Source organism: Calliphora vicina, chromosome 1, assembly GCF_958450345.1.
Source record: "Calliphora vicina chromosome 1, idCalVici1.1, whole genome shotgun sequence".
Taxonomy (NCBI): domain Eukaryota; kingdom Metazoa; phylum Arthropoda; class Insecta; order Diptera; family Calliphoridae; genus Calliphora; species Calliphora vicina.
In genome coordinates, this window is record NC_088780.1 from 80,516,816 (window position 1) to 80,541,399 (window position 24,584).

A 24,584-nucleotide genomic window follows, 5' to 3' on the forward strand; every position below is an offset into this window, starting at 1 on the left:
TTAATTTAAAATGTTGATTTTCGGATAACCGGTTTATCCGGATAATATCACTCGGATAACCGGCTTTTAAAATCAATAAATCTCTTGTTTTAGTGATTTTTTTATATTCATTGCATACACATTATATCAAACATTTGGTCTGATTTGAAACCTAAATTGCTGATATACAATATAAACCTCTTTCGTAAATAGCAGAGGATGATGAGTTTACTTAAAAACTTTTTCAAAATCAATTGCACATAATGAAACTATTATTAAAATTAAATTCCGTTAAAATGAATTTGATTTACATACATTCTTTCAAAATTTGACTTCATTAGTGTGTTTTGTTCTTAAAATTTAATTTTATTAATCATTTCGTTAGTGTATACACTTATTTATTTTTATTTGCGTAAAAACCTTCAAAAAAGTGATGATACCCGAAAAGCAAATGACGTCACCTGGTCACAAACGAACTCTAATGTACACATACTTTTTTAATAGTGTTTTTATTGGATAAAATACGAAATGCGCAAGATAGGATTTGACTTTAGACCAATGGTTTCTTGGGGAAACTTTCTTAGAATTTTCCGTAGATTGCGTTTGTGCTATACGATTTTTTACTTTTTGATCAACAAGAGGGTATTAACTCAAAATTTTCAAAATTACACTTTTTGCAAGAAATCAACTAACAACATCAATATCTATCTACTGTAAAAATTTCATCGTATTCCGATTAATCTTTCATCTTGAAAACCACATTTGAGACCATTTCCGTGATAATTAGTGACTACTAGGGTATTCAATTAATCGGGTTTCTGGTTTAATCGGTTAATCGAGCAAATAATTAATCGAGGTTTAGATTTAATCGGTTAATAATCGGTTAATTTAAAATTATTAGATTAACCGAATAATTTATATTTTCATTTCAAATTGAAAATGCAACAACGAATTTTGTATACAAAAACATAAAAAATGGCAAATAAGGTATTTGAGATCATTTTTGTAAACATATCGCCTATTTGCTGCAACAATATCATTACTCAAAATCCGTGCTTATTGAACTGAGTAATACAAAATATGCGCTGTTCTATAATCTTTCATATAGTTTTATCAGTTTTCAAAAAAATAAATTATTTTTTGTGTGATGGTGTTTTTTTGTAGTAAACATTGTAAAAATTCATGTTTTCTCGTATATTTGATAAGTAAAAATTTGGGTTAAATACAGATTAGAAAGATATTAAAATCTCCTATTTAAATTTCTGAAATCGCATGACTTGTTGAACATTTATTTAAGAAATAGTAAAATGTCATAAAATATTCAAAGATGTTTTTCTCGAAACGACTTTTTTTGAATTATGACGTTGTTGCAGCAAATGAGCGAAGTGTGAGTTTTTTATAGTTTTAGTGAGATCTTCTGAAATAATCTTTTATAAAAAGAATATAATTTAAACGATTTTTTTCTTTAGATTTAATAAAACTTTTCTTGGAAAAAACTTTCTCGCTGATTGTATATTTTGGAGAAATCAAGAATATTCCTTTTTGGATTGTTTTAGATATTGATTAATTTAATAGTTTCGTTCAGTTATGATAAAAGACTCATTTCAAAAAAAAAGTTTCGTCTATACATGTAAATACAAACAAAGTTGCAAAGACATGTAAATTAAATATGTCAGTTTTATACATACTCACTAAACATGTTTATTGGATGTTCAAAAAATATCTAATTTTAATTTGAAATTTGTATTTGAATTGAAATGGAAAAATAAATACAAAAAAAAAAAAAAGTGCAAAAAAGGGAATTTCGGTTAATCGACACAAATTAATCGGTTTATTTGTTATTTGAATATCGACAATTTCAAATTATTCGAACAGTTAACCGTTAACCGATTAACGGTTAATCGATTAAATACCCTAGTGACTACCTTGTATCAACAAAAAGGTATTATTTTGAGTTAATACAAAAATTTAATTCGTATATTTTCATAAAAAAATTTATTATTTTGAATTGAGCCTTTATTCAAGTTAAAAATAATCAAATTGTTTTATTTAAAATTGGTTGTATTTTGAGTTGATACTGTTTTGTTGATAAAATAATACAAAAAAATATCGAGAAGTTTCAGAAAAATGGTATAAACTCAAAAAATAGATTTATTTTGCAATAATTGCAAAAATTTAAAAAAAAAAAACAATGTAAAGCAAAAGGAATTTGCTTACTATGATGTATTCGGATTTTCAAATTCTCTTAAAATGTAATCACAAACAGTTTTTGCCCTCTACTGAAAATTTTTAAATTTTGAGTTAATACAGTATTGTTGAACGGGTGCGATATATAATTAAAAAAATTATTATTTACATTTTTTGGTTGAAATTTAATGAGCAAACCTATAACACTATACAACAAAATCAATAAATCCGATTAAATTTTGCAGTAGTTAGTTTTAGTGGCTAATGCACAAAATAAGACCCATCCAAAGCAAATCTATTTTTTAAGGGCATGTCTAGTGCGCATGTATGATGAAATTGTTAACCATGCTCATTAGATTCTGTTGACAATTTGACATGCGCACCCATTGAAGAACGCTATAAATTCAAAAGCATTCATTCGCTTATCGCTGAAATATGCTGGACATTGTACGGTTAGGAAGTGGAATTGCCTAGAGCTAAAAAATGTAAATAATGAATACTTCCTATCAAAATTTGCTATCGAAGGTGATATAATAGAGATATTAGTGATTTTTAGTTATATTTGAACTATTTCTTTTTCATGCTAAATTTTTGGGGTACTTTAAAATAAAATTCTTAATAAATGAGAAATTAACCTTAGGCTCTCTTTTGTTATGTCTTATTTCTGACTTTCTGGTTGAATTTTACGTTTTGGTGTATTCAGAGACTTACAGTAAAATTTCACGGATAATATTTTTGCGGAACATTTTAACCCCATAAATCCCTTTTTAATGGAGTTTTTTCTCTTTTTTAAAAGAAGGACAAAAAATACCCATGCCTTGAGGACTTAGAGGGTTAACATATTCTACAAAAATGTTCTCCGTAACATTTTACATAAATTAGCTGAACACATTTTATACCTAAAATGTAAGGATCACATGGTTTCTTATGCTGATTTACAATAAGAATGTGCCAGAGTTGGGAAACTTTAACACCCAATCAAATGAAATTCAGATGTAAACTTTCAAAACGCCGAAACATGTGTCTTTGTCTCCTCTATCAAAATTTATTGGTCTGACCCTGTATTTTTTTTGGTGTTGTACAGTGTAATTAACAGGGTTTTCAATTAATCGGGTTTCTGGTTTAATCGGTTAATCGAGGAAATAAATAAAAAAAAAATGCCAATTTTCGGTTAAGCGACAAAACGGTTTTAAAAAAACTAGGTTTTTTATTAATACTGCTCAGTTCCAATCAAAACGTCTTATTGTTTATGAATAAGAGTTAATACTTTCTAATAAAAAGTTATATAAAATTCTTTCTTTTTTTTAAATGCGGTATTATGGGTCGTGGAAAAACAATAATGTTTACATTTCTGGATTTGTCTTCAACCAATCTTTAATCCTGGGGTGACTGGTTCAACTTTATTTTTTTGTGTGGAGACCGAACCACTCTACTGTGGGTCTTCCATGCAGCGAAGTTATACTATATACATACATATATATTAACCAGATGTCGTGGATTATGTTCAAAACAATTTCGAATATAAAATTGATGAATTGCATTATTTTTATTTTACTATTTAAATATTTGAGACGCTGAACGATTAATGAATAAAGTAAAGTAAGAATAAAAAGGCAGATATCTGGTATCTTTGGTGACCTCCACTAAAATTTTCGTAGAATTTTAATCCTTAAATGGACTTTTTTGATTTTCTCGAAAAAAGGGTCAAATTGACCCCTAAAAATTTATCCCTAAATTATCCCCATAAAATTCCACAATATAACTCTGACAATAAGAATCTCTCAGACATTAACTTAAAACATTTTTTTCAGTTAGTATAATGTTCCCTTCGTTCAAAAAATTAAAACTTTTACCCACTGTAATAAAAATCAGACCAGCTGGACTATAAGTTTATTCTGCAAAAATGATCTACTCAACATGCCCTTTCAGAATTATAGGGTCGCTATTCTGTTCCAATCAAAAAGTCTCAATTTGTTGGACAGTGAAATTTCTTAAACGTGTATTTTGAAGTCTCTCAGCGGGAGCTAGGTTTTGATGTTTGACCATAGTGTCTTGGGGAAATTTTCTTAGAATTTTTTGTAGATTACGTTTTTGCTATACGACTGTTGACCAAAAAAATTTTACCCACCCTAATGTGTAGGTTATAACAAATTATTGAGTTACTTACATTTACGGTACAAATACATATATTATTTATTGGTGCCACCAAAAACAATTTTTTTTAAAGTTCTAGTCAAAACGGACAAATAATCATTTCACATTATAATAAATTAGATATAGGCATTAGATAAAATTAAAGAGAAATTAAAATTGATTAACATGTTTTTTTGCAAAATTAAATCAAACTTTTTTGATTTTTTTGGATTTCAGCTAAAAAAATTTAAAACTTCAAGAACTAAATAAAGAACTATTAATGTACTTTATGCCATAAAACTACTCTTATCAAGTAACGCAATATTTCTTAGTTATTTAAAAGAAAAAATGGTATTATTTTATAAAAAACCAAAAATCTGGAGTATTTCCCCAAACCATCAAATTGAAAATTTACGAAATGTGAATTTATAAAGATAATACTTAAGGTATTTATAGACGGCAATACTGAGTATTAATATTTGTCAAAAATTCAAGTATCATAATACAATTTCATCGTCTAAAAAAAATTGTATTAGATTTTCAAAAAATACGAATGATTTTTTTGATTTACGGTCGGTATTCAAAATTTGTTTAGAACAATTCAAAAACATTTTATTTTCATATGTATCGGGTATGTATTTTTAAATACAAATAAGGCAAACAAAAATGTCAAGAAAATATAAAATAAAAATAAAGTTTTCACAAAAATATCAATCAACAAAGAAATAAAATATTTGTAATAGTATCGTGTAAACAATAAATGTTTTTTCGAAACGATTTTTTGAAATACCGAATGATTTCAATAATATTTTAAATTTGATAAGTGTTAATACTCAGTATTGCAGTCTATAAATACCTTTAAGGCTATTCTAGAATAAAACATAATTAAAATCGATTAACATGTATTTTACTAATATTCCAACAAAGTTTTGGTATTTTAGACTTACAATAATAAAAATTATCATGTCAAGTTTTTAAAATTTTTTTATAAATAATAAGAAGTAATATTAGTATTTCTTGGAATTGATCCGCATGCACAAAAACGTGCTCAGAGGATTTTGAAAACATAGTCAAATTTTCAGTAACATTTTATTCAATTGCATACAAATTATTACAAATTTGATTACTTATTGTCGTTATTTAATCACTAAACTTTATTACCTTAAAACGAACTTGAAATAGTTTGTAGTAAATGCGTTTATAAGATTAATTTGTCAATTTTCAATTTGCATATTTTTCAAAACGTATTTCCGTTTCTGTGTAAAAAATATGAATTTCATAAAACGGAACTAAAAGTTTCCAACCTCTTAAGGTGTCATAATCAAACGTTAAGAAGTTTTATTAATTTATTAAGTTACAGATTTATTTCGCTCTTTATTTTTCTACACCACTGTACAGCGCCCTCTAGCGTGAGTTTTAGGTAAAAATAAATATCAAAAATGGATTCCTCGACCCCAAAAATAGTAAGATACCACAACTTTCCGGAATAATAAAAATAAATAGGCATTGTTTTATCAAATTTTTAATGATTTTTTCTTGTTAGTAAGCTTTCCAAAATCACTAACTTCCAATGCGTGTAAAAAAATCTAGCGCTGAACCAAAAAAAGCCTTGAGGGTTTTGTTATGGAAAACGTAAGCTTTCATTTGCTTTTGGTTTCATTCCATTCCGAGTTTGGTTGTTGCATAGTGTTATCAGATTTAATTTAATACTTACTATTAAAGGTATTTATAGATGGCAATACTGAGTATTAATAAAATTTGTCTTCTAAACAAAATTTGTATTAGATTTTCAAAGATATTCAAAATTTGTTTAAAACAATTCAAAAACATTTTATTTTCATATGTATCGGGTATGTATGTATGTATGTATGTACCCTGCCAGCAATTGGAAGTTATATTAAAGTCATATTAAGTTAAGTTATATCATTATTTTATTTATTTTTAATGTAAATAAGTATGTATATGCATAATGTTTTCATAACTGGAATGCAATAAAATATTTCCATTTTAATGCAAGAAGCAGAATTGGAAACATTATCTTCTCTCTGGACACTTTTTAGACATAAATTTAGATATAATAATAATACACTAAATGGATAGTAGGTATCATATGCGTGCAGTGTTGCCAATTTAGCCCTTTTTGGGCCCTTTTCAATCTTGTTTAGCCACAAAAAAATTAATTTAGCCTTTAGCCTTTTTTCTAGCCTTTTTTATTTTCATTTAGCCATATATATTTACTCTAATGAAAATTATATATTTACTCTAATGATCTGAAATTTTTGCTGTTGAAAATTAGTAAAATCAGTTCAAAAAAATTGGCAGGGATATTATGTCAAAAATTAACTAAAAATGTTGAACCAGTAAACAATTTAAGCACATACAAATGGTTGGACCTTCCATACATTAAAAACATGCCATAACTAATATAGAGAAAATGTACGTTATTTAAATAAAAATTGTTAATAAATATGTTAATGTTTTACGCGCGAGTCCGGGCGTTTATAAAATCATATATAGGGTTAAAGAGAATACTTTTAACTTTATCTGGGCGATGTATTGACGTAAATATAGTACTTTAACAAATATTTTATAACACATGACATGTAGTATACCGTTTTCAAAGACTACAATCCAACCAATTTAGAAAGAAAAATTCAGTTCATTATCGATAATAATTTAGGTATGATCATTTTTATCTGATCAAATATAGAAAATTAACTTTTTCCAAATTTAAATTAAATATTTATGTTTACATATTTTGGCTACCTTAGTTTTGATATGTTTACTAACTAATGGCAAAATTTATGTTTTTGCCAATGGAAATCAATTCTGTCCGGCGACGCACGTTGGGTTGAATCATGGTCAAAGTGGCGCTTAATTGATTTTTTAGAATTAATATTTATTTATTAAATTTGGTACCGGGTAAAAGTAAACAAAATTCTACATCACTAATAGCTAAAATCGTTATTCTAGGTTGCATACTTTTTCTGCAGTATTCTGTCAAAGTGGAAAAATTTTTCGTATTTTTAGATAAAGTAATAAAAATGGAAATTAAACACAAGTAAAATAATTTTTTTTTTATTTAAAACATTTAGATGCAAACATTTTATGATGGAACCATCAACTTCAGATATTTGGGTATATGAATAAGAATCTTTTATTTAGATTGTTTTTGGAAAAGTATTTTTAATTTTTTTTTTCTAAATGTTCCAAATTTAGAGTATTTTTAATTTTTGATGGATAATAACTAAATATGTTTGTATTTGTTTGTTTTTAAACTATATAATAAAAAAAACTACAACATTTAGGCTTTTATTTTAACAAAAAGACTTTGCGCATTTTTGCGCGCCTTTCTTTAAATTAAGATTTTATTAAAAGACTCGAGCTGCACTGTGGCGGAAATGAAAAATTGGAAATAAATGAAAAAAATGGAAATAAATCTGTAAATTCTAAACGTATTGTCCAATTTTAATAAAATTACCCATGGCTATAGAGGAGGTGTAGCTAAGTTTAAGTTTTAAATTTGGAGTTATATCACTAATACGAGCCGAAGCCTCAATGCCTCAAAGTGAGGTAATTCGGGATGAGAAAAAACACCTGTTTGGTCAAAGTGTCAAATTTGGAATCCCTCTAACTCAGAAAGTTCATGACCGATCTTGTTGAAAAATTGTGTCTAAATTACTATCCGATAGGACTATCTTTGATGCAAATTTCGTCCCGATCGGAAGACATCAGTTTTAAATTTATTTTCAATGGACTTGAAAATTTGTTCTTTTGTGAAAATTTTTTTTATAAAATTTTTTATTTAAAAGTTTTTCTATTTTTTTTACTTAATAAGGCATAATCTTTAAAAAAAAATATATAGAAAAAATCTAACATTATTGCCTGAGTTAAGCGTCACTTTGGATGCGATTCAACCCAATGTGCGACGTGTATAATTTTTAGAATATTTTTTTCTGCATTACATGAGAGGCATATTTGCCATATATTCACTTATCAAAATATTCTCCACAAAGGATTACTTTATACATAATTTGTCTTTCATATTAATAAATTTGCATAGGAGCATTTTGCAGGCCAGGTGATAAATACGAGGCTTTAAAAATATCGGCATATGATATACGTGTTTTAAGTTATTTTAAAGTTAAGGATCAACATACAGGAATAAATATTCTTATTTTCTTGCATTTGAACGTGTGTTATATTCATACATTTTTGTTTGTCTATTCGGCATAGCCAAATGTAACATTCTAAGTTGTTTTTTGTGTCAAATATATGTATATGTATATATGTCAAATATATGTATTTTTTTAATTAAAAATTTTAGCCCTTTTTTAGCCTTTTTTTTTAGCCCTTTTTTAGCCTTTTTTTTCTAAGTATTTAGCCCTTTTTGTTCTCCATGAATTGGCAACACTGTATGCGTGGCACGTTTTTTCCCGCACTGTGACATTATTACGATAAGAAAGCGATATCATATTCGATGAGTTTCAACTTCAAGATGATACGTTTGGGACACTTTTTGGATAGTAATTGTTGGCAGGGTATGTATGTAGTATGTATTTATAAATACAAATAAGGCAAACAAAAATGTCAAGAAAATATAAAATAAAAATAAAGTTTGCTGAAAAATATCAATCAAAGAATAACAAGAAGGGAAGCCTCTCTCTTTTTCATTGCCTTTGGCGACCAAAATTTCCAATTGGCGACATGGCGATTTTTTTTTGGCTATTTACAGACTAGTTTGCGATTTATTTGGCGATTTTTTAACAAATTATTTGTTTTTCTTGAAATATTTTTGTTGATATTTATTAACCCAATAGTTAATAAAATTAATCATTTATAAACCGATAATATGGATGCAGGTAGCATACATGATCAAATAGTTTCAACAATATTAATTTTTTCTTCTCAAATGTTTAAGAGGTCATTTTTATACCCTTCACCTTCGTGAGAAGGGTATATTTAAGTTTTTCATTCCGTCATTAATTTCCACAATATAATTTTCCGACCCTATAAAGTATATACAGTAGCCCAATAAAGTCTACATACAGGAATTCAAATTAAATTTCTTTCGTTGAAAGCTGTATTTGTAAGTTAAAAGTAGTGAAATATATTTGTTAAAAAAATAAATTCACACTAAAAAAAATTAAAACAACATCACTTAAGTCGGGTTTAGCAACATTTCCTATCAGTTCCAAAATTTCACCGTTATTAAATTTTTTGATTCTGAGTCAAACAACGAAAATTTTTTTTGGTTTTTTTGGCTTTAATGTTCAAAATATTATGAAACTAAATAGTCCCGCCCACCCAAAAGTAGGCGTGACCGAGAATAAATTTTTCGTTATTTTACTCAGAATCAATAATTCTAATAACGGTGAACTTTTGGGCGTTATTTTTTGCTAAAATCGACATAAGACATTTATTATTATATATCTCATAAAAAAAAACTAAAAAAACTGCTTTAAATTAAAGTAACATAATAATTTTTCCTGTATGTAGACTTTCTTGGGCTACTGTATATTCTGGATCCTTATAGATAGCGGAGTCGATTAAGCCATGTCCGTCTGTCAGTGTGTCCGTCTGTCTGTCAGTTGAAATCAATTTTCTGAAGACCCCAGATATCTTCGGAATCCAAATCTTCAATAATTCTGTCAGACATGCTTTCGAGAAGTTTGCTATTTAAAATCAGCAAAATCCGTCCATAAATAACGGAGATATGAGCAAAAAACCGAGACAACCTCTTTGACAAAAAAGCAACAAAACGTATGTATGTTTGGATGTGTGTTGGTTTCATAGCTTTGCGTATTTTGTTTTTTTTTTTTGACAAAAAAGCAACAATACGTACATATGTTTGGATGTGTGTTTGTTTCATTGCTTTGCGTATTTTGTTTTTTTTTGCGTTTTGTTTTGTTTGGCGTTGTTGTTTTTTATACAACAAAACGTATGTTTGGATGTGTGTTGGTTTTATTGCTTTGCGTATTTTGTTTTTTGGTGTTTTGTTTCGTTGGTAACTTCTACAATTTTTAAAGGTGTTCTTGATATAGTATTTATTATTAAAAAAAATAATAATGCATCAACAACAAAGGTGAAGGGTGTACAACATTCGGCATAGCCGAATATAGCACTCTTACTTGTTAAGTAATAAAATTGGCTATTGGTTCGACGGATTCTTTGGAATCAGGAATCTATGGCACAGAATTTGAAATGGAATTACAAAATATAAAAATCGAGGAATATGATGTAGAAATTTTAAATGAAAATTGTTTTTTTTTACTTAAAAAGATTTTAAAAGAAATGCTTAAACAGTTACCAGAAAATATAGCTCTTTTTAAAGTATAAAATGAATTTTCAATATTGAAATGAAATGGAAATTTTAGGTAGTTCCAAATTCATTGGCCCATAATCATAGTCAAACACTAAAGTCGGTTCTTTTTAAAAACAACTTTAAAATAAAAACCTGCTTTTTATTAATTTGCAACTATAGTCAAAATTAAAGTAGCGGAGTTCAGTATTAAGTGCGAATGGTATTGCATCATTGCAAATGCAAAATTGTAAATGTTTTTGTATGTATTTTGTTATTGGATTACGGTAAAATTTTGCATTTGCAATGATGCTAGACCATTCGCACTTAACAATGAATACCGCTAGTATGTTTTGAATTGAACCGACTTTAACTGGGTGCCACCGCAAATGTAGAAAATGTTTTCATACAATATTCAACAACAAAACAGACATACAAAATTAAAAAAAATCAAAAAAAAGTAAACAATAAAAGTAAGCGGGACATCTAAAGAAAGAAAGTTGTTTGTTGTGGAAAAATGGAAAAGATAAGATTAATATCATAATTACGATATATTGGTACTAATTTTATTGATAACTGTTCAATAATTGCAAAATCTCTACCAATATCTTGTAACTTAAACATTTTTTTACTTTGTGACGAACTTTTTTACTCGGCGAAGAACAACTGATGCTGTTGTTAAACGAGTTAAAAACAACTTTAGCTAGTTTTATATTTAGAGTCGACTTCAGCGTCAGAAGTATACTTTAACTTGTCTATGATAGACCTAAAGTCCACTCTTAAGTAAAGTCGAGTTTAATTCTCTTAAAATGTACTTTATTTTTGACTATGATTATGGGCCATTAACTTTATTTTTCAATCCAAAAGTATCTGCAGGGGAATATGAATTGCAATAGTCAAAATTATCATATATACATTGGACTCAGAACTTTAAAGGTGAAATTCCAACAAAATTTGTTAGATTTTTGGCCACAAGTTTACAATTATTGAGATGCAGGTGGAACATTTCACATTAAAGACTTAGCATTGGCCGTTCTTAATATGTTAATTTTACCAACCAGCACCGCTTGCGTAGAAAGGGAATTCAATATGAACTTTTATATTCATTGATAAGAATAGTAAGTTATATGAATGTTAATACATTTTGTTGCAATTAATTTCAGCCTACATATAAAATGTTAAAAAAGTTTAATTCTAATACAAACTTTTGATATAAATAACTAAATAATAATTAGATTTAAACCGAAATAAATTGACTTTATAATACATAAAATTAGTATGTATGTATTTTACAATTAAAAACTCAAAAAAATTATTTTGGCTATATTTGGCGATTTTTCGTTTAGCTTTTGGCGATGGAGGTAAAACAATCTGACAACCCTGACAAGTAGTATGTGAACTAGAGTGCTCCAAAAAAATAAAATTGCGAATTTTGACCGTCCCCCCCTCTAGAATTGTTCTATGTATTGTAGAAACACATTGTGTAAAATATTAGGATGATAGGATAACGTTAACTGGTGGCGCAACGACGCTGAAGTTTTGAGGTGCATTTACAAGGGGAAAATATGCAATTTTTTCAGTTTTTGTAAAAATTTTGCTATTAAATAATGACTTTTACAATTTAATTTAAAAGAATCGAAATGTGTACGTAATTGTCGTTATAATAAGATATAAAAGACAAAAATTGGTGAAAAAATGTTAAAGTTATTAAAAAATCGCCAGGCCATTAACGTATCTCAGGCCACTAGAACAAGAAATTTATGAACAAAATTAACATATTTTGAGAAATATTAAAATAAAAGCTCATTTTTACTTAAAATATATCCATATTTACTTGTATATGAGTTTTTGTCCTCGTAGGATACCGTTAACCTATTCGCAGGTATGACCAAAAAAATAAAATTTTTTTAACGGCAGTTAATTTCCATTTTTGTACTGTTATTGTGAATACTAGACTTCATTTTACATTTTTCTTAAGTTTCATCAAAATCGGCCCAAAAATATATAATATTTCGCTATCTTTCCATGAGAAATTCCAAATATTGAAAAAATTTACCTTTGACCTTCACGATTTAAGGGTTAAAGTTTTCCGATTTTAGTAAAACTTTCAGACTATATTTAAAATTACCTGGACTATATTATTCTGAATAGCTTTTACTTAAAAATCATTACAGTAAGGAAATTCTGGTCATTCCCCAAAATATGGCCAAAAAATTAGTTTTTCTCGAAAATCGCAAAATTTATATCGCAGGTACGGAAAAACTATAGGAGGTATTGACATACTTTTTTCACATTTTTATTCCCTATTATGTTGTCAATAAATCCCCATGTGATGATCAAAAAATTCTCAAATTTGTTTAACAAAATTTTTAAAAATTTGAAATTGGAGTTTTGAAACTGCCGTTAAAAAAATTTTATTTTTTTGGTCATACCTGCGAATAGGTTAACGGTATCATACGAGGACAAAAACTCATATACAAGTAAATATGGATATATTTTAAGTAAAAATGAGCTTTTATTTTAATATTTCTCAAAATATGTTAATTTTGTTCATAAATTTCTTGTTCTAGTGGCCTGCGACACGTTAATGGCCTGGCGATTTTTTAATAACTTTAACATTTTTTCACCAATTTTTGTCTTTTATATCTTATTATAACGACAATTACGTACACATTTCGATTCTTTTAAATTAAATTGTAAAAGTCATTATTTAATAGCAAAATTTTTACAAAAACTGAAAAAATTGCCTATTTTCCCCTTGTAAATGCACCTCAAAACTTCAGCGTCGTTGCGCCACCAGTTAACGTTATCCTATCATCCTAATATTTTACACAACGTGTTTCTACAATACATAGAACAATTCTAGAGGGGGGGACGGCCTGTACCTAGAAAGTTTTTTTCGTCCATACAATCTTGGAGCACTCTAATGTGAACATAGAGAAAACACATAGAGTGGAAACTCTCCTGTCAAAGACCTAATTCAGTTGTCAAAAACCTAAGTGGTGAGAATGTATTAGAAAAAAAACTACGTGAAAACAAAAACAACACTCGTATGTGTAACTTTTTTGAGTAATTTTTTTGTTTGAGTTTTTTTTCGAGTTTCCGCTCTATGTATGTGAATTCAACACACTTGAGAGTAGGGTTGCCATATTCAGATTTGCAAAAAGCTGGACATTGGGGTCTAAAAAGCTGGACATATCAAAAAAAAACTGGACATTTTGCTATGTAAGCTTATACAAATTTATAGCAATGTATAAAGAAAATTTAGTTCTTAACAAAACATGGTTTTATTCAACTTTTCATTAATACGTTTTTTAGTAAAATATTTGTAGAGTTTTTAATTTACAAGTAAATTTTTTCGAACTTTTTAAACCGATTTTAACAGGTAATGTCTCGTTTTTGTCTATGTACAATTTTCTTTAAAACATTGTACAAAAAAATAGGTTTTCATAGAAAATACATTTTATGTATACATTTTATGAAAGCTTAATTCTTTGCATTTCCATAACTGTTTACAAATTTTCGGTCTAAAAATTAACTAAAAAATTTGAGGTCTACAACCCCACTTGGTCGCTTTTCAAATTCTTACAAAAAGTATTTTTTTAACAGTGTGTTAATATTTAAAAATTTTGAATCACAATTAAATATTTTCATTTCATCCCTTAAAATTTATTTAACTAAACTTAAATTTGTTCGGTTCAGTCCGTCATATACATATTTATATTATTAAATACTAAAAACACTGCCTCATTATTTCGTTTTTGAGCTTACGGATTTTGGCCAATTCCAAACTTAGAGGTTTGTAAACAATTTTGAAAATTTTTACAAACTTCCTATAAATTTTTTTGTATTAATATTTCATTAAAGATTTCATAAAAATATTTAAAGATTGTTTAAAATAGTAAAAAATCGTTCACAAAAAGCTTTGCTTACTGGTATTGAAAATACGAAGCATACAGCTTTTCTTAAAATCTCGAATTCATTCGTTTCACCTTTGGTAAAAAAAACGGACCATATCATTTGACAAATCTCTTGGTATTTGTTTATAAACTTCACGAAGGCTGCAGTAATCAATATATGTATAGTTTATAGTTATCTATTTCTTCAGATATTTGAATGTTTTACGTAAGTTTTTGTAAATCTTGTAAAGAAAGCATAATTTTTTTTAAATTTAAAAATGCTATTTTTTGAAAAAACGATATTCTAAATAGCTGACCGCTGTTTTTAAAAGGTCTTCTACTTCAGTCTTAAAAGTTTTATGTTCATTAGTCGAAATTTTTTTCAAAATGCTGTTAACTTTGGAGCCAACAAATTTGTCATTATTCTACTTTTGAGGCTATTTATAAGTACGGTCATTATATCGAGCAACTCTAAAACTGTACAAGAATCATTCTCAAGAGCTAAAATAGTTGTATGAAATTTCTGCATAAATGAAATTGACATTTCTTACATAAAATATAAAAATGCTTCTGATAATCCTTAACTTTTACATTCTTCTTCATTGACATCATTATCAGAAATTCCTCGTGACACGTATTCCCATAAAACTTTTTGGTATTTATTTTTTCCTTTCTTCAAAAAATACATACATAAGTTATTACTGTGTACTAATTAGTAGTAACTAAATTTGATGTAATATATAATATAGATATTATTGTCGAAAATTTCAATTTAGCTGGACAAATGAAATTTTAGCTTGAAACTGGAAATTCATAAAAAAAGCTGGACAATCCAGCCAAGTCCAGCCAGGCTGGCAACCCTACTTGAGAGGGAGATTTATCTTCTAAACTTTTTATTGAAAATTGCAATAAAATTGCAATTCTAACACACACTTTCACAATCACATACACTTTTTTAATTTTTTTACACACCACTATAGGTCAAACTATCACTTTTTCCGTGCGAAATTAATAACTATTAAAGTATTCTACTGTTTGATAACAAAATTATACCATAGGTAGAAATACTTATATTTTCAACAAATTTAAGAAAAAATTAACCCTTTGTCGACCATTAACCCATCAGGAGAAAAATAAAGTAAATTTATTGCTTTTGATTAGAAAAAATTTATTTCATATTAGTTTTCAGTCAAATTAGTTGAATCAGTAATTCATTTTGTGAACACATTTGATTCAAAATATTAATTGAAGTATCAAATAAAACTTCGCATAGTGGTATAGAAAAAAAGAGGGAAATAAATCTGTAATTTCTAAATCCTTAGTTAGATTTCAATAAAATTTTACATTCGAATGTATTAATACCTTGTGTACTGTGGATGTCATTGGTAATCAAAGATACAAATCTGAAAGCATATATCACCATTAAGTAATATAGTGTTTTCATTTCGAAAATCATCTTCCATTCTACTGCATTTTTGACATTTTACTTTTAATTTGACATTTTACAATAATTTCTTACAGCCCTTAGGAATAACAGGAGCACTAATTTTCTTCACAATATATTTAATAATAGCATCATACTTTGTGTCTTTTGGGCGTTCTTTCAGCCAAATTTCAAAAAATTGATTTTTTATAGCACAGTAACCTAGAAAAAATTTAATTACTCAGAAAGCGCAAAAATGCACAGTATGAAATAAAGTGAAATGAATTCACAACATTTCAGTATATTTATTTCTTTGTATTTCAAGTTTAACAAACGTTAACATTTTTTTAAAAGCTTCTATAAAGTTAAAATTTTGTATTCAAAAGAAATTACTTTATGGTTATGTTTAAAAATTGTAATTTTTAATATAAAGGGAAATAGTTTCCAAACATTTAGGAAAGAAAAATTAAGTACTTAGACGTCTCGTTGTTTTCCATTTTAAACATTATTTAAATTATTCACATACTTTCCACAATTAACGGTTAAAAGTTACAATATAATATTGATACTATTCACAAATTTTTCAAAATGTATCGAAACTTTGACTTTGAAGGCGTATCAAGCTGTATTTTGTATTTTACAAAAACCAATTGCGAATTTGATTGCATTGGAGTTTTAGTAACAGGTTGACAACAAAAAATAATGAATAATAACAACTTCGAAATTTGAATTTCGCACGGAAAAAGTGATACTTTGAACTATAGTGCACACATATAAACCATTAAATTAACCGAAACATACATATCTTGCACAAACAAAAAATATATTTTTTTATTTTTTTTGACATTAAATTTTTGGGTGTTGAAATTAAAACTAAAAAAACACATTTGTAAAATTTCGTACTGAAAATTAATACAAAATTCAAATAAGTTTAATTATTGCACAAATTATTGAATAAAAAAATTAAAATCTATTTATAAAACTTTTACAGTTCAAATATAAAATAAATAATTTGAGAATTGTTCGATTTTTTAAATTTAATTGTAATAAAATTTTGTTACAATTTTTAAGGTCGCTTTTTTACAACCCTGTGTGTTTGAGGAGTGTGGTGAAAGTGGTTTCATCGCCAATACATATAAACAATATGTTACTAATACATTCATATAGTTAGTTTTTTTTGACAACCGATTTAGGTTTTTTTGACAGCGTTTCACTTCTTGTTATTATTCTTTGATATCAATCAACAAAGAAATAAACTATGTAATACTATAGTGTAAACAATAAATGTTTTTTCGAAACGATTTCTTGACATACCGAATGATTTCAATAATATTTTAAATTTGAAACGTGTTAATACTCAGTATCATGATAAAAATCAAATTTTTTTTTCAAATAAGGTTTTTTGAAGTTTCCTTATTTTGTGAGCATTATAAAAAGCGTTGCCACATTCCTAAAAATGATTTTTATTTTAGAGACATTTTTTACAATAAATGTGTAATTTATAATTTAGTATTTAAATAAAAATGTATTAAGTATGTTGTGTTGGAAGTTAATGTATTAACTGAAATATTGCTTTTAAGGAAATGGTCGGAGCACACCATTGGCTCTTTTGGCAAATCTTCTTCGCAAGATTTACATACATCCAGCCACTGTTGTCGTTTGTTAGGTAACAAAATTTACATTTGAATTTTTGCAAAAATATTTGGTATTTTCGCAGTTGGGGAAAATGCAACTCATGTTTGTTAAATCTTAAAATAATGTTCACAAATTAGCTTTGAAATATTTGAAAATGAAAATCTTACCTTTGATCCCAATGTGATAGTAAATATTTTTTATATTTTTTAATATTTTTCAAATTAATGAAAATTATGTATTAATTTTTTCACAAACTTCAAAGAATATATGGGAAAATTTTTAATTAATATGGTATTACTATCTTAACGAAAACGTCAAAATCCTTAAGCATGTCAGACGTAGAATTTTAAAAAATAAAGAGAGAATGAAACTACCAAAGTATACCAAGTAGTCCAACTCTCTATTTTATAAATTTATTCTCTCACATATACGGGTACTGTGTAAATTCAACACCCTTGTGAGAGAATTATACACATCAAAAGTCTCGAAATTTTAACTATAAATTGTCCAATAAATATAGTTTGATACGCGTAAATTCACTAACACCATTATTTTATAATTTTTTTCAACACATTTAGCACTTTTTCTTTTCCGAAGCAAGTCCATTTCGCACAAACTAAAAAATATTTTTTTATTAATTTTGACGTTTTATTTTGTTTGTGGTAGGTTTTAAAATATAGAACAGAGTTTCAATTTTTGGTATTGAAAATAGAACAAAATTTAAATAAATTTAAATTTAAACATTTTTTTAGAACTCTGTGTGTATGGTGTAAATTCAAAAGGAACCAACACATATACATTTTTGTAACTAACACATATTTAGACTTAGGTACTTTTTCACTAACACATGTATAGAGTTAGGTACTGCTGTCAAAGAGTTGGACTACTTGTTATACTTTGGAAACTACCTTCTATTTTTCTACTATGCTCAGTATTGCCGTCTATAAATACCTTAAGTAATTATAAGTTTCTATAATATTTATATATAAATGCACGCGATTTTAGTTTAAAAAAAATGTTTTGCGGATTTTAAAATTGTTTAAACGTTGCTTTTATTAAGAAATATTATTGCTTTCATATTTCAAGTATATATTTTATATATACCATGGTCTTCGTATATTTCAACGGAATCATTATAAATGTCATCCTCAATATTACTTTCGACTTTTTTTCAAAATGGTTCCCTTTATTATTTTTTTGCTTAAAAGAAAGCTTAGGTCTTTTTCTTTAAGAGCTATTTATTCGCTTATTGGGATGCGAGTGGGATATCTATCAAAATAAATGTTTTAACACAAAAATTGTATGCCTTGAGTTACAAAATATTTATTTTGATAGATATCCAACTCGCGACCAAATAGGTCTTCAAGCAAAATATCTAAGGTTACTTTTAAGAAAAAAGGGCCCATTTTGAAAAAAAAGTCAAAGAAGTTTTTGATTTTGTAAAAAAATATTAAAATTTATTTATTTTTAATATTTGTTTTTCGAAAGATTGAAAAAATAGCTATCTAAAATATTTGGTACACATTTTACTAAGAACAATAGGTAATAAGTAACATGGATGAAACATGCCTGGCCAAAATGTCCAATTTTGACCCCCTCTAACTCAGAGAGTTCTCGACAGATCTTGTTGAAAAATTGTGTCTGAATTAATATCCAATAGAACTAACACGATCGGAAGACATCGATTTCAAAAGTTGATTCACTTGACATGAAATCCCCCATATACATACTGATATAGTATGTCAATGTTTTTTTTTTCAATCCGAAATACTAAATAAATAATCTTCTATTTTAAATATTTTTGAAAACTGTTAATGCAGTTTTATAACTTAATTGGTATATAATCTCGGTTTTTTTTTTGCCTTAACACACCTTCTATTATTTTTATTTTCTTGTTATGGGGCTTAAAACAATTTCTTATACAGCTTTTTCGTAATTTTTATCGTTTTAACACTGTTATTTGATTTAAAGTCTCTATTGTCACTAAAGTTGCTCTTAAAAGGCTATGGAGTTATTATATAACAACGAGAAAAAACTAAATAATTGTAATCTTTTTATAGCAAACTTATTCTAACGTTTTGTATTCAAATGTCAATTTTCATAAAAAGTAGACTTATCACGTTTGCACACTAATCTTTATTTTTATGAATGTATATCAGGTTATATTTTTCCAAACAAGCGATTTGGAGCAAAGTTATTCAAATTATAAATAACATAATCACTGCAACATCAACGCCATTTTTTTGTTTTTTTTTATCGAAAATATGTATATTTTTGAGTATATTTTTTAGCTTAAATTTCAAAATTATAGAGTGACAAGCAAGAATCGATGTTGATTGTTCTTTGCAAGAGCACCTGTTCATAGATTAAGAAGCGACTTACACCGTCATATCGATCGACTAAATGCAAATCTACTATTTCCTAATTCCCGCTTCTCACTTGCTAGTACGTTTGCAACCCAAAAAGGATTTACATATCCGGATAATCCTTTCTTTTGGTTGCAAATTCTTTTAGTAAGTAGGTAGATATTTTCAAAATGTAACAATGTATGTAGTTAACAATCTGTCATACATGTTATTCGCGTTATTTGGCGCGTTTTTTTTATTTAAACTGTGTACATATACTACTTAAAAATAATATGAAACATTTGCATCGCTGGAATGTTAATTTTTCTATATTTTTTTCTTTTAGAAACCTACACACGCAAATACAATTTTACCTGGCATCTTTCTTACGTTTGTATATCCACTATTCCGACCATCTTATATAAATAGAAAAGGGGCATTGGGATTTTTAAAATTTAAGCGCGTGCTAAACATATAGAAAATAAACATACAAACATTCATATGTATTTACAAGTCTGTTGTTAGATGTTCAAACAGATTGCTTGATGGAGGAAGAAAGAGTTTGTCAGAGGATGTATTATGTATGTATGTTTGAAAGTACATATGCGTAAAAAGAGAGAAAACAAGAAAACATACTTAAATATCCTCGTGCAATGAGAAATGTAGTACATTTGAAGTAGAATGACTGACCAACAGTAAAATTGTCCTAAAGCAACATAGATCTCAAACTGAGCATTCGTCAGTACATGTTGCATCAAACGTGTTGCAATTTGTTTGGACAGACTTGTATAACAAACAAAATGTGTTACAACATGTCGATGTTCGCATCAAATAGCGTACCAACTTCAATTTCAGTCAGTATGTGGTCGTAGTATGTATCTGACAAATTCGGTTTGCAATTGCGCACTGATGTCGCGCGCCAATATAGATAGCGGCATTGTGATGGTTCATTATGATGATGGTGAGTAACAAGTTGTTGTCCCATTGATGTTTGCAGCACACATATACAATACATACATATTGCTTTGCATATGTGTGAATACTATATTCACAGACTCATCGAACTATTCGTGCAAGGATTTATGATGTCGCACAATTGTGCTCACACAGTTTTGTTGTGTTTACAAATGGAAAACTTTGTGCTCTTCGCCGCATTTATTACGGCCTGTAGCGCTTCTACAATTGGCATGAAAGCAGCGTAGTTCGCGTAATCAAAATCATATCCTTTTGTTAATCCAAGGAGTGCACAACAAGAGGACAACATTTGAAACAGTCTCGCGCTAATATTCATCGAGAAACATTCGCGACTACTGTATACGGATAACACTTTGCATTCGTCAAAGCTTGCTCAACGTGACATCGTGAACTATAGAAAAAAAAATATTTGAAATTAAAATCGTGAAAGTCAATTTCGTTGCGTTAAAAAATTAAAAAATAAATTTCTTAAAAAACGAACATATTTAATTGTTGTCCACGAAAAACGATAAAAATATAATTTTCTGTCTAACCCAGCAATATTTATTATAAAGAGGTGTGTATTTTAGCTGGACCTAATTGAAAATAAAATTTGAACGAAATTTGTCATTAATAAAAATATACTGATTTGTGGACTTTATCTTCTTTGAATTTTAGTGAACTGACATTTGAACTAATAGAAAAATGGATATTTCCGCATACCAGCACATGAACATACGCATGAGTACTCGGGGAAAGCGCCCGCTTCGTAATTTGACGCCATCCGATAAAGTAAGGGCTATACAACGTATACACAATGGTGAAACTAAGGCATCCGTATCACGAGATATTGGAGTCCCAGAGTCCACTCTCCGAGGTTGGTGTAAAAATGAGCAGAAATTACGTTTTATGTGTCGTCAGTTAGGAGGGGCTGCAGACCAAATGTCACCGATGGCTGGCATAGAAAATCCCCCCGAGAAACGTCCCCGTTTCGAAAATCACATTCAGACCCCAAAATATCCGGCTTCCTCCAGCTTCGATGAATTTGGATACAGCCGTTTGCCGTTAAATGGTCTCAGCTTTCCGTCAAATGGCAGCAATGCAATTTTAGAGAAAATAGCTTTAAACGAGATTATGAAGAAACACATTATGCCAGCAGATAGTGCCAATAAACAACCAGTTGATAATATTTCCAATCAAATGTCCGGCATGATGGGAGGCCCAATTCAGTTGGGAGGAGACTATAATGCGCAACTATCCATGATGCAGAATTTGAATTTATTATCCCTGTTAAGTCCAAGTTTGACAGCATTGCCAAACCTCAACCCAAATGGTAATGGCTCTATAGATGCTATCAAGAATAAAATACCGCTGCGCTTAACAGACGAAACTAAAGATATTACCAAAAACAACTCTAATATTACCAGCAATAGCAACAACAACAACAACGATAACAATAGTATAAACAATACAGTTTCGTTGTCGGTGAAGAATTGGGCCAAAGATCCTGCAGATAAAAATTTGTTGAATTTGACAAATCAGGGCATCATAAACACTTCAACCACCACCACTACTAATAATACCATTGCAATTAATCGCAACATTCATGATTCGAATAATAACAATGTAAAGGACAAAAACTCTTCGAACGTTCCGAATTTTCCACCACCTTTGCCACTAGGTCTACTACAAATTCCCAATATCAACAACATATCCGATTCGGAAAATGGCAATAACACTGCCTTACTAGAATGGTGCAAAGTCTTCAATGCCAGCCTTAACTTTTTGGCTTTAGCTGCAGCCGCCGCCGCTCTCCAACCTAATGGAACTCTGAATGCTGCTGGCATCATTAAAAAGGAGGACAATATTCTCTACAAGGAACTCACCAAGACTGCAAACAATTTCGATTCAGTAAATAATCCTACTTCATTCATTGGCAGTGATGTCTCCAATGACAGCTACTTTGATAGTGAACCAGAGGATTTATCAGTACGATCAACTGCCACATCCAAACTGTCCAGTCCAGCCAATAGTCGATCCCAAAGTCCTGTCAAAAGCAATGGTTCCAGCTCACCCTTGCACAGTGATGGTGAACACTAAGTTGTCGATGTGAATGCTTGTGTGTGATTTTGAACATGCATATGTGCTGTAACCGCTAGTTTAATCGATTATTATCGTCCTTTTTTTAATTCTTTTGTACATAAATACATTTTAATTTCTCTTCAATTTCATTAATAACAAATATTCCTACCCAATTCATACATACATACACACATATACAATAACTAACGCGTAAAACAATAATTAAAACGTAATTCATAATTTCCACATTGCAATCTACTAAAACCAAAAACAATTATCAAACAACCCATTCAACATACAAATATCAAATACACATACATATGTACATCCTTACACACATAGAGTATATATGTATGTATGTACATAAACACATACATACATACAGTGAGCCTCAAAAGTGAGTAAACAGCAGCGAATTTTTTGATTTTTTAAGATCATGAAAATCATTATAGTCCGACTTAAATCTATATTTTTCACAACCAAAGATATTATTCAAGCCAATCTCTATCAAACCGAAACTTTAAAATTTTAATCATGGATAAATTTTAGAATTTTCATTATCTTAAAAAATATCCAATAATTTTTGGTGTATACTCACTTTTGCGGCTCACTGTATGTATACGGATGAATTTGCAACATTCATTCATCTATTCATACTATGTGTAGACAGACAGACGAACGGACGGACGGAAACACCACCATCCAAACTTCCAAATAAACAAACACACTAACATCCATGCATAAATAAATTAATAAATAAATAATTAATTAAATAGATTTAAATACGGAAATATGTGACCATGTCATTAACTAGTAACTAGTATAAATTTAGATATTTTTTGTCGTTCTAGTGTAAATTAAATTTAGATTGTAATTAACTAAACCTTACATACAAAATTAACTAAAATGTTGTACATCAATTAAAATTCACTTCCATTTACATTTCGAAAATTGTTCTTTTATTTTAATTTCGCATTCACTCGTATTTGTATTTGAAATAGTTGTATTTGTTTACAAAACATATCATTTTCACAAGTTTTCGAAGTGAATCCTATTATATATGTATGTATATGAATGTGAATGTGAAGACGTAAAATAACCGTATGTTTTAATAAACGAAAAATTGGTTGTTTTTTCTTTAATTAATAAAAATAAAAAATGTTTAATTATGAAAAAAATAAATGTGTTTATTCTTTGATTTGTATCCTGTAAGATAATGGATTCCCATCGTTTTTTGCTTCACGGACCCTTTAATAAATTTATATAGTTCTGCAGACCCCTATACCCTAAATAGTTTTTAAATTATCAAATTGCAAAAAAAGTAACCAAAAAATATATGTTGCAAAAGTTAAGTTATAAACTAACTGGTTTCTTTTAATATGCACAAAAGTATGAAACCTAAACTGTTTTTGTTTTCATATACATAGTTATTTTTTTAATAATACATTCTCACCATTTATTTTGGCAGGAGAGTTTCCGATCTATGTGTATTTATTAGTGTATTCATTCGAGTAATGGTCGTTCAATTAATCGAATAATTATTCGTAAGAAATTATTCGATTAATCGAACGACCATTACTCGAATGAATACACTAATATAATTTAAAAATGATCATTTTCGAATAACGAATAATTCGAAAAATTTC

The 24,584-nt window shown here is 28.2% G+C and overlaps 1 protein-coding gene across 1 annotated transcript; it reads left to right on the forward strand.

The window, feature by feature from the left end:
- Window positions 1-21,078: 21,078 nt before the first annotated feature.
- On the forward strand, window positions 21,079-24,057 carry danr (distal antenna-related). Its single transcript, XM_065499090.1, has 2 exons — window positions 21,079-21,433; window positions 21,535-24,057. The coding sequence occupies exon 2, from the start codon at window positions 21,562-21,564 to the stop codon at window positions 22,954-22,956; it is 1,395 nt and encodes a 464-aa protein (XP_065355162.1). The 5' UTR covers window positions 21,079-21,433; window positions 21,535-21,561; the 3' UTR covers window positions 22,957-24,057.
- The last annotated feature ends 527 nt before the right edge of the window (window positions 24,058-24,584 follow it).